This window comes from Gymnoscopelus microlampas, assembly GCF_963454915.1.
Source record: "Gymnoscopelus microlampas genome assembly, chromosome: 1".
NCBI classification, from domain to species: Eukaryota; Metazoa; Chordata; class Actinopteri; order Myctophiformes; family Myctophidae; genus Gymnoscopelus; species Gymnoscopelus microlampas.
Window position 1 is genome coordinate 52,861,925 of NC_139962.1, and position 11,858 is coordinate 52,873,782.

The 11,858-nt window shown below is 49.5% G+C and overlaps 1 protein-coding gene across 1 annotated transcript; it reads right to left on the bottom strand.

Annotated features, from left to right (window-relative positions):
* Positions 1–2,691: 2,691 nt before the first annotated feature.
* Positions 2,692–8,775, bottom strand: LOC311044027 (nuclear pore complex protein Nup205-like; the record flags this gene model as incomplete). Its single annotated transcript, XM_084055449.1, has 2 exons — positions 2,692–3,831; positions 3,904–8,775. The coding sequence occupies 2 exons, from the start codon at positions 8,773–8,775 to the stop codon at positions 2,692–2,694; spliced, it is 6,012 nt and encodes a 2,003-aa protein (XP_083911575.1).
* Between the last annotated feature and the right edge of the window lie 3,083 nt (positions 8,776–11,858).

Below are 11,858 nucleotides of genomic sequence, written 5' to 3' on the forward strand. Positions count from 1 at the left end.
ACTTTTTTATATGTTTGACTCTACAAAATAGGAGAAGTTCTCTATAAGCCTCTAGGCTTGCAAACTTCTCCTGCACAATTATATGTATTTTTTAAACCTCTGTGTTAATAATGAATAAAACTAGAGAAAAACACTGAAACATTGACAGCTGTTTGTGACAGTGAAGTGGAGACAGACGACCGTGATCGCCACCACGCCACGCCGACCCCATCCCGTCCCTCGTGACCTCCCGCCGACGCCGCGGAAGAGGTGCTGCGCGAAGCGCTCTTCCTGTCTCACAACATCCATTATGGCAGGAAGTCAGAGGGAGAGGTGATGGGGACGAGAGGAGGAGGGAGAAGAGGAGGGAGGGAGGCAGCCATTAAGTAAACTCATTCATACAACATAATCACTCGTTCTGACACGTTTCTTCTGACGCGTTCCTCTCTTCGTATTAATGCATATATACCGTCACAAAGACAGTGCTGCGCGTGCCTGGCGGAGACAGCAGCAACCAACCCAAACTTTGGAGAAGTCTAGGATGGCGTGTTTGCCTGTAGACATGTGTGCGTTTGTTTGTGGGGATAGCGGTATATTATTGGAGGTTGGGAGGGGTGAAATGGGGGGGGGTGTCTCTGCATCAACGAAACGGGACAGAGACAGACAGCGAATGACAGACAGAGACGGGGAGGAAAAAGAAAGGCAAGAGAAGACTGAGGGGTTTGGGGAACCCCCCCAGGGCTTGAGCACAGCTAGATTTACCCCTACACACTGGACTGGAGGAGCCAGAGTCATTGATCGAGCCTGTAGAGCCATGGAAGCCGCCATTAAGACTGGAGCAATAGAACTGTACATGTATTGATTGATGGAGCCAGTCCTGTTAATATTATTTATGGTGGGGGGGGTCAGGGGGCTATACTGCTCCCTGACAGAGTAACCCCCCCATAATAAGTGGTAATTGATGGCACGGGGAGGCCTGTCTCTCTTCCCCCCCCCCCTCCCCCTCTCGCTGACCCCAGCCCCTGTGAAAGTCAGACGGATTGCCTCTAACACAGTTATGATTGATATTATCAGATTACATAACCCGCTACACAGGGCCATGTGGGTCCGCTCAAGTGGGGCGTATTGATTTTTGATTAGGACGGCACTCAACACATCTCAGAAAAGGCCCGGGAAAATATATACCACAGATCAAACAGCTCGCTCCTCCAGGCTTGTTTTCCCATTATATTTTCGTTGCTTGTTGAGATGACTGATAGAAGAACATGAGTCCCGTTTCGGTTACATGAATATGTAGGCAGGCGTGCGTGCATATATATATATATATATATATATATATATATATATATATATATATATATATATATATATATACATACATCAAATACCCAGTGAAACCAATAACTATTTGAGCTCTTGGATATTTTGAGGTTTCAGTCAAATAGTCATGTTTTCCCAGGGTCTCTCTCAATTGCAATGATCTGCCAGGACATGCCATAGGTATTTGACAAATAGCAAATAGCTGCAAATAGCTATATTTACAGAGGAGGAAAAAAAATGTCTGTATTAGGGGTGTACTACTTCCACCTCTTCTCTTCGGTCCCTGGCAGAGCCTTGTATTAGAGAGTTGCATCACCTCGGGGGCAAAAAACAGAGCCAGTCACGTGGTTCATGTAAACCTCGAAATAGTGACAAACGCTCATAGACTCCAGTGCATTCCGTAAACTTCCGGTTCAGGGCTTAATTGTCACTATTCGCCAATAGAAGGCTCTGCAGAAGACCTGGCCCGATGAAGTGAACGGAGGTGACGCAACTCTCCTTATATGGCTCTGGTCCCTGGCATCTGGACTCGCTTGCACGATCAATCTGTCAGAACTTTCAACATATTGTCACGTGTCACGTGAAGCTTGACCAATGTTAGCTTGGTGGACACACAGAAGGACGAGAACGAAAACATAGTCTCCTGGTGGAGACAACGAGAACGAAAACATAGTCTCCTGGCGGAGACAAATATAATGTTCTTATGGTGGAGGAAGAGCACATTTTGAGATAACTCCTGTGATAAGCATGATAATACTGCACAATATAATTATTATATTTAGTTTACAATGCATTGTGGGTTACAATACCCAGTCATAAGACTGGGTATTGTAACAAAACATGGTATGCATGGTCATCAATGCATACATTTTGTAAACTTTTCGAGCAGACATTATCCCTTTCTTCAGTTTTTTTTAAACCCATCGAAACCGGGAAAGAATCTGTCATTTTAGATTTTAGCGTCGGCTATTCAAAAATAGCAGATATACAAGCTCACAGCGCGTCACTTCGTGCAAGCTTGTATATCTGCTATTTTTTAACAATTTTGAAAAATCTTGGGGGTCCTTGGCATGAAAATGTTTGAGAACTACTGATTTAGAAGGCATTTGTATAATTGGCCTCATGTGTTAATGGGTTAAGCTTGCCTCAAGAAAATCTGTACGATTCAGCAGTCACGTGGGAAATGGTGGCATGTGTTTTGGTATTAGCGTCAGACAACAGCATCAACAACACCAATTCAGAGACAAGGTATCACTGTAAAGTTTACAAGAAGGATGTCACTATGTACGTTGTCAGAAGTGCCAGACTGTGTCATGGTGTTTTGTAACATTTTGTATTGATCTATATAAATCTAGTTATATAGACCTGTTAGTTGGTCTGTTTGTCAAATGGTCACACCAGGTTATCTCTGTTGTGCGTCAAAAACCTGGTATCTATACCCATTTTTGTACTGGAATGAATGGGCTGACGGAGCAGTCTGTGGATCTTGGAAATCAGGGCCTGGATGATGGGGTAGCGAGAGCGGACCTGACTGTATGACCCCTCCACTTCTAGCAACTTCCTTTGTAGGGCTTCACCAAAACCTGCCGCCATGTCGCTCCGCAGCTGGTCTAGGTCTTGCTGGCTGACTCTGGACTGGCCGAGGACACGGCCTCCAGTTCCCCGCAGTCCTCCAAACAAGTCACCACCAAGTTGTGATCTGATGCCACTGACTCCAGGCAACAGAGAGTCCTTAGGGTCAGTGGGAATGCAATACAACAAATAGTACTCCAGGTGGCGCCACAACACAAATAAGCAGGTCTCTATCACATAGGAGCAGAGGGCTAGAAGCTTGGCTCTGTTGTTGATGAGCTGGACCAGTCGTCTTTTGGCCAGCAGGCTCCTCTGGACAGGCGAGATCTTCTCCACCCCGCCTGGACCTGACACCAAGTCTTGATACTGCTCCTTGAGCTCCTCTGGGGGCAGCTGATCCAGGCTCTGCAGTTTCCCTACGCTTTGTCTGTGGCTCTGCTGAAACCTGAAGAAATCTGCAGCACTGTTCTTTAGCAGGTAAAGCACCAAGCCCAGGCTGGGATCATGGGTCAAGTCTCGGTCACCTGGTCTGCTGCTAGAGGGGCCGAAGAGGCAGATGCTGAACTGTGCCTGAGCCGAGCTCTGCAGCAGCAGGGAGTGACAGTACTCCATGATGTTAGCACACACCTGTTGCATGGCTACCGCCATCTCCTCGCGGCACTCAGCCGGGTCGCCAGGAGCATCCATCTCAGCATGCTTCAACAGTCTCTCCCTCTCACTCCCTGCCAGACGGCCCAGCAGGGAAAGGCAGAGATGCCGGAATCTTTTGATGTGACTCTTGAGTACATCACTGTTGATCTCTCCACACATATCAAGAACACCTGGCAGGGCTGTCTTGCTGATAATGCCGGTGAGCAGAGACAACTGCTGTAGCGTTTCCATACTGAGATCCTGACAGAGCAACAGAGACTGGATGGTATCTGCATTTACAACCAGCCACGTAAGTACTTGTGCAGCCCCCTGCGGGTGGTGTATGGAGGTTGAGTGTGCCACCCCCTGCTGATGGTGTATGGAGGTTGAGTGTGCTGCCACCTGCTGGTGGTGTGTAGAGGTGGAGATGAGGATGACCTGGAACAGATTGAGTGTGGGCAGGAGGATCTGCCTGTAGCGGTCTAGAGGACTGGGGATGAGACCTGACGGGTCCCTCGTCGTCCTGTGTGAGTCGCAGCGAGGTACCATGTCAAACACCTGACAATCGATCAGCTGGGACACCAGGCCACACTGCAGCAGCTCCATGGCCCCCTGCAGGCCCGTCTTGGCAACGCGCGTCAGCAGGGTCATCTTACTCTCGTACATGTACAGTGGTTCGAGGACTGGCGGCTGTGTAGTGAGCACACTCTGTAGGGCCACATCATCTTGCTTCAGACTTTCCACCAGCACCCTTAGGCAGCCACTTTTACGCATATACACCAGCCACTGGCTGGATAGGATGCTGTCCAGCCTGATCCTATCCTGGTCGATGGATAGGATCCTGTCCATCACCTCCAACGCCAGCATTCGTCCGCTCTTGTGACCATCGCAGGCGTCACGACACACCACCTCCATGAGGGCTGTGCCGTAGCTCTCAATGATCGCCATGTTCTCTCTCTGCAGTTTGGAAAAAACATCTTCTGGAGCTGTCAGTCGCTCCCATATAGCGTTGCCTGACTGTAGCATGTCAGGCTCGTCAGGTTTGTGGGTAATTTTAAGGACGTTTAGCAGAGAGCCGTACAAGTGTACACGCATACGCTGGGATCTCCCACCTGTACGGAGGATGAAGTCCAGAAGCTTACTGAGGATCAGGTGCAGAGCAGAGTTGGCGATGGAGGAAAAGCCAAAAGACACCCCGACTTCTAGCCCCACCCCCTGCTGGTGCTCTGACAGCAGTGACAGGCCGAGGTGGGTCGTCAGGGTGAAGACTGCCTCGGCAACGTTAGGCATTAGCTCTTCTGTTGCATCTTCAGATAAGACCTTATCATGCAGGTCCAACAGCAGGTCTCTGATGATGAGCTGTCTGTCCTCGGCAGGTATGAGGTCAGTGGGGCAGGCGGTCAGCAGAGTCTCCACCAGAATCCTCCAGGACTGCAGCGCGTGATGCTTGGCGCTGAGGGTCCGACGCACGCAGTTGCGTTCCACAACCTGTTCTAGGATGGAGTTCACCTCCTTCATTAACAGGGACCTCTGTCCAATGGCTGCCATTCCTTGCAGGGCATTCACCTCGGCAACCAACCGGCGATGAAGCAGCTTAACATTGCACACAGTCTGCCCTTGTTCGTTGACATGCTCACAGTTGGAAATCACCTGCTCTATCTGGGTGGGCTCAAAGAATCCCAGCTGAGGAAGCTCTGGAATGTCCTGGCTGAAATTGATGGTGTCGAGCACACTCAAGAGCTTCCTGCGCACTTTAGGCACTGTGTCAAAACCCAGGTAACCACTGACAGGTCTGGTCTCTTCCTCAATGCCTGGTTCACCATCAGCTGCGTGCCGAGTGTGTGGCTGGTCGTCCAGGAGCAGGTTGGCGAGGCGCTGCACGTGAAAGTGCTGGCGGTTCAGTGATGTCACCCGTAGCTCGATGGCTGCTGTTTTCATCAGCCACGACATCTGATAGAGAGTGGAGATCTGGTCACCAGGAAGGACAAAGGGCAGGTGCTGCAGCTGTGAGAATAGGAAGTCGTGGCTGGTTCTCAGGTAGCGCATGGTGGGGCCTGATGTTTCTGAGCAGGCACACAGCTGGTAGATCACCTGGTAGCAGAGCTCAGCCAGGTGGGGGGCCTGGCCTATGAGTAAAGGCCCTGATCTCTTGTCACTGCCTCTCTGGAGCATATCCAGAATGGCATGCAGACAGCTCCTTGGACAGCCTAGAACACCTGGGTCTTGCAGATTGGTGGAAACAGGCTTCTCGACCTCGTAGCCCAGCAGGTACAAGGACAGGTTGGGGGCTTTCAGCTCCAGTGAAGTGATCAGCAGGTTCAGAATGTGGATCTGGGTCTCATGTCGGATCTTTGCCACCTTCTTTAGTGGGTCTGAGTCATCTGCTGTCTCTATGCCTTCTTCAGCATCTACATTGTCCAGACACTCTATGAATCCTGCCATCAGCTTGTCACTGACAACCTGGTCATTTGTGAAATCTCCCACCAGCCTCATCTGAATGTTGGGGTAGCGGGCGATGCGACGCAGGATCTTGGCGCTTTGGAAGGCTGCCTCTGGGTTGGGGCTGTTGTGGTACAGGTACCTGGCGATGTTGACAACGTGGTCGGCCCTGCGGTTCTGAGGGCGGCTGACCTCATGGAGGAGCTGCTCTAGAGGAGACACCAACAGGGAGGCCTCGCTCTCCCTCAGGAGGTCCATAAACATCACCTCCTTCTGCAGAGCCAGATCCAGCAGACACAGACAGTGCAGCACCGCAGACTCTAGCGGTTTCTGACCGTGGAAGGGTGCGTACGTGTCGAGCTGGTCGATACCCTCCTCCAGCAAGCTGAGGCAGAGAGCAAGCATGGGTGAGTCGGTCATCAGGTGGAACATGATGCTGTGTCCGGGGGGTTTGTGGGCTGGGAGCTGCTTCCCCTGCAGCTCCACCGTGTCCTGGACAAAATCCGACGACTGGGGCTCATAATCCTGCAGCAGCTTGTGGAACACCTCCAGCGCCGCATCGGCTACCTCCCACTTCTCAGCAGGACGGCGATATGCTCTGGTGGGCAAGGGGAGGAACACAGAGTCCAGCAGAAAGACCAGATATGGCTGGAAGCCCGGAACGCGTAGCCCCGCCCCCAATTTGACAGGCAGGCCACTCTCCACCAGCGTGCTGATCAGCTGGCAGAAGGCCCGTGTCAGAGGGTATTCCTTACAGATAGACTCGACCTCATTCAGCTCCAGCTCAATTCCAGCAGTCTGTCTCTGTTGTCCTGGGAGTTTCACCGTCTGGAGGATCTGCGTGTATTCCAGTGACTGCCACAGAGAGGCAGCAATCTCAGGGGACTTCCCAAAGGCGGACAGGCAGTGCAGCAGCTCCGCCTTGAGGACACACGGGATGCTACACTGCAGCAGCCCCAGCATCACCACTACGGGAGTCCACTGAGGGTGTTCGCACAGCGCCAGTCGGGCGTCTTCACTCCATGTAATGATTGTAGTGAATAAATCCAGAAAGGAGGTGATCCCATCCAGCTCTCTCTGGTTGACGACCTTCAGTGGACGGTGGTGGTACTGTGCCGTGTCGGTGTTGGGCCGGTCTCGTTTCAGGTTGTCATGATAGAGCATGAGAGCGTGGAAGAAGTGTTCCCAGGAGGCAGGGTTACCTGCTACACCCTGGAGCTTCGCTCCAAATGGGGCTCCGTTGGTTTTTAGCAGATTGAAGCAGTAGTATGCACACTGAGGTCCCTTCGCCAGGCCCTTCAGCATGCGCAGATAGGCCATGTAGAGTGTAGAGGGCAGCAGGTCTCCCATTTGACGCACAAACTTAGACAGAACCACCTGTTTATGTGGAGGTCTCTGTAAGGCCATGCCCAGGTAGGAGCCATGGGGAGAGGTGTGTTGGACAGAATCTGTTGGACACCAGAACTCCAGGGCCAGCTCCAGGCTGAATGGATTGAATTTACTGTAAAACTCTCCAATCAGGGTCATTAAGTGGTCCAGGTCTTTCTTTAAGGAAGATGGAGGCTCACTGCCTGTCTTTAAGGACATATGCACCAGACGGGCATCTTCCTCAGCATGATCGCGTAGCTCAATCACCTTCATGGGCATGAGAGTCAAGAAGTCAGTGAGAAGGGAATGGACGCGAATGAGGTAAAACTCTTCCTTGGCAAAGCCCTCGCATCCCAGCATGCCCTCCTTCAAGAACAAGAACACGTCTGCCTGTAGGGCCTTTTCAGCCAGAGCCTCATCTTCCTTTGTGAACTCCACCAGAGCAAAGCCCTGAGGTAGCTGAGAGAGAGCACTCAGAGTCAGAGCCCAGGCAAGGCAACACACCGCCTGCAGGCCAGGAAGTTTCCAGGGTCGGCGATCCATCAGACGACGGTGCACTGCAGATACATGCCTCTTTGTGAGCAAGGGCATGGGCTGGAGCAGATCTTGCTTTAGGAAGCTGACATTCAGGCAGTAGAGCAATGCCATGACCAGCGCCAGGTTCACGCTGTCCAATGATCCGTCAGCTTCAGCTGTCACCGTCTCCAGGTGACCAATGAGAGCCAGGGTATCGTCTTCCGCCAAGGGCGACTGGCACGTCCAGGAAAAAAGGCAGCCTGCCAGTGCTTCTCTGCATTCTGTGATGAGGTCAGATACCTCCCTCCTGTGTTTCTCATTTCCGAGGCCACGGTACTTCTGCAGACGCTCAAACTCCCGCTGCACATCGATTGTCGACACCAGGTCGAGGATGCGTCTGGTCAGATGACGCTGGCTCATAAGTTCGTCTGTAAAAAGCGTGGCCAACGCCACAAGCTCCCCACTCAGTTCCAGGTGGAAGGTCTTGCTGTGACGGCACTGAATGAGCGAACGCAGGGAGTTGGCCACGGACTGCTTCCCGTCCCAGTAGAGCTGCACGGCCACCAGGCCACGTGTCAGACCTAGGAAGTGGGGCTGCAGCTGTTCACCTGCCAACAACAGTTCCAGAGCTGCCACCTCCCCCGTGTCAAACAGGTCACTGAGGATCAAGGCCTCGGCGACAAGCTCCTCCGGTAGGAGCCGTGAACCCCGCTGACCTTGAATGGCTATACCCTCTGTGCTGGCTTTACGCAGCTTCTCCCTCTGCTGTGCACTTTTTGGAGGGTTTCTGTAGAGCGACACAAAGTGTGACTTGTGTTTCTTGAGCTGCCGGTCTAGGAGGTGCACGCTCTCCTCTTTTCTACTCCACATTGCACCCTCCACCGTCTCCCAAAGCTCCTTCAATGGCCCCCACAGGCTGGCTCCTGAATTCACTGCCATCTGTGCAGCCATTTCACTTTACTGGAAAACCAATTACATTTATATGTAGCATCAAGGTTTCCGTGTCATTCCCATATACAGAATGGATATGCCCGACATCAGGGCAAATGTTTTGTACGACGTCATATGCCCACATATGGAGATGCCCAATGTCAACACAGATGTTTTGTCTGATGTCACATGACCATTACATTTTTACAAACACAGGCAACCAAATAATGCAGTGATACAATTTGTTCTTTTTGGGTTGGGCTGTGGGGAAGAGAGGGGTTATGTTGCTGTTGGTAGTCATGGCTGCCAATTCCCACCTGATTCAGTATGGGTGTGTCCAGCTTGTAGATGTCACTAGTGCAACCAATCAGCTGTGTAAATCCCATTATGCTGGACAGACAGTGTGGACCTCCATAGCCTGGTGGGATGCTTATCCCATAGCCTGGAGGGATGATTGCTCCACGGCCAGTAATCACAGAAATTATACAGTTTCAAGTGACCGATTTGAAAAATATTTGAGAATCGAGGTCCTTGTCCTGCTGGCAGCCTGCATAATAGCTATGACGCTGATCGGCCTAGTAGTTTGCAAGATAGTCTGTGGAGAGACACTGACACACAGACACAACCGTATGCAAGAGCTCTGCCTGGTGGAGATAACAACAGAGGCAAACACAAGGACGTAGCATGCGTTAAGTTCTACACTGGATCAAAGTTTGGCCAATACAAGGTGTATTATATTGTTCGGCGCATGTTAGTCTTTTCCACTGAGACTTAACCAGCCCGCCATCTGATCTTGATGTTCGAGCAACAGTCCAAGTTAAAATAATGTTCATAATACAGTCCCAAATCGTAACTTTTGGTTCCCCAGGTTGTTTGGCCCCCATGAAATGCTGTGAGATACCATCCCCCTGGTCTTGTATTCCATTTTTACTCAAGTATTAGCTTACATCCCCTCACTGCATCCAATCATTCTTTCTCTGTCTCGCTCACCTCATTGGCCCCCTGCGCTGACCTCAGCAGACAGCAGCTGTATGGTGGTGAATAGTAGACCACCATGATGGAAACTAGCCATTAGCGTGAAGTTTCCTTTTCCTTTTTATCTCAATGAAAACTGACCCCGGATTCCACCTCCTAATCAAAACATCCTTTGATTGAGCACTAGAGACTCTTCAGCATGGAATAACAGTTATCAAAAAAAAAAAGCCTTGAGGCCAAACTCATCAAATAGGCCAACGTTACACTAAATTAAGAATTTCTACGGCATGAATATTTTGTGTTATCATTTCCAGCGCCTCATTCTCAGCCTTAACACGGCACACAGCAAATGCCAACCGGATGAGATGTCCAAAAAAACAACAACTCACCAGTGGATTTAGTAGAGAACCACACACAATAAAATATTCAGTGTGTATTTATTATATGTGTAACTCTAAGATTCTACAATTGTAACAAAATGGGTTACATTTGTACACTCAGAGTTAAATGTAACTTAATGGTTTACATGTATACACTCTCAGAGTTAAAGGGGTATGAGTTTGATTGTTGATTTATCTTTTGTTAGAAATAAGTGTCAAATAGCACTAGATTCCAACAGCAATCATTGCATGTGGATACCAATTTCATCCAATCCGGGAAGAGAACTCATGCAGGATACAGGATGAATAAGTGAAATTTCAAGTGATGACACAAAGAGATGAGCAGAGAGAATTGGAACTGGAACAATAGATGATAAATTGTGGGGTTCCCTCTCCTGATTGGATCAAATTGGTGTCCCACCTGATAATGTATTTCTTTTGTCAACTAAAGAGATGGAGAGACGGGGAGACCCCTTTTACTGAATAAACACTGTATACTGTAGTAATGATTTTGGAAAAGTGGGTTAACGTTTAAACACTGCGTATTTGACTTACTTTACTGCAGTGGCTCTACTCTGAAATGAACAATGTCATTGACAAAAGAGCAAGCAGGACATTGTTGCTGTCAGGAGGAAAAAAAAAAAAAACAACCCATGTTCCCATGGATCCAATGTAGTTATTACTTAGTCACAAGCTCTTGTTAATTATTGTCTTTGGTTAAATGTTTAGAAAACCCAGACAGACTATCAACCTGGGGTCCCTATTTTGTCATTATATGCAAACATTTTCAGAAATTCACGGCGCACCGCGATATGGCGCACGCACAAACTTGTAGATCAGCTGTTTTCGCTAATTTTCCATGACACAGTCATACAACAAAGTATAAAATTGTGCATTCATTTATTTTAAAAAAACATAAAAACACGAAATATAGATATAGGCCTACAAGGTTTCTGCCCGACAGAGACAACATGGTAAAAGTACCTGCAGTAAAACAGCTTGTGTGAGCAGAAGCCCCCCCCCCCAAAAAAAGCCTTGGACCTGCTCAACTACTGTGGACAGATGGACCACATCCAGCACACCTCAATGGCTGCCTGTTGAGTCACAGTGTTGGATGAAATCAAAATGTGTATGAAAAACATATTAAGAGTTCCCCTGGGGACTCTATCCAGGCAGTGCACGCACAAGGTGTTAGGGTGAGGATCGGGAGGTGTGTGCGTGCGTGCACACAGCTGTGTGTGTGTGTGTGTGTGTGTGTGTGTGTGTGTGTGTGTGTGTGTGTGTGTGTGTGTGTGTGTGTGTGTGTGTGTGTGTGTGTGTGTGTGTGTGTGTGAGAGAGAGAGTGTGCAACGCAGATTGTGATTAATGTCTCCCCATGACTTTTTTGACACCTCTGGCGTAATAGCTCCCTATTTTAGCAAACGGCTAATTATCATTTCATTTCATTTAAGAATTTTGTCACTGCTCTAATGTTTTTTTCCCCCTCTTCTTACCGGCGTTGTGCTTGCACGACAGCTGCCTGGAAAAAAAAAAATGCTCCAGAACTGCGAGCTCGTTATATGCGCCTTGAGAGATTTTTAATTTGGCTGGTGGGTGATGGTAATTGAATGCAAATAGCAGGAAGGTATCAGTGTGGTCGCTATGTGTGAAGTGACCCCTGGCTGACCAGAAGGTAGAGAGAGGGAACAAGGCGAGAGTTATTTAGCCGGGGGAATACACCTGAACCTTGGGGCTCCGCTATGAACAGGC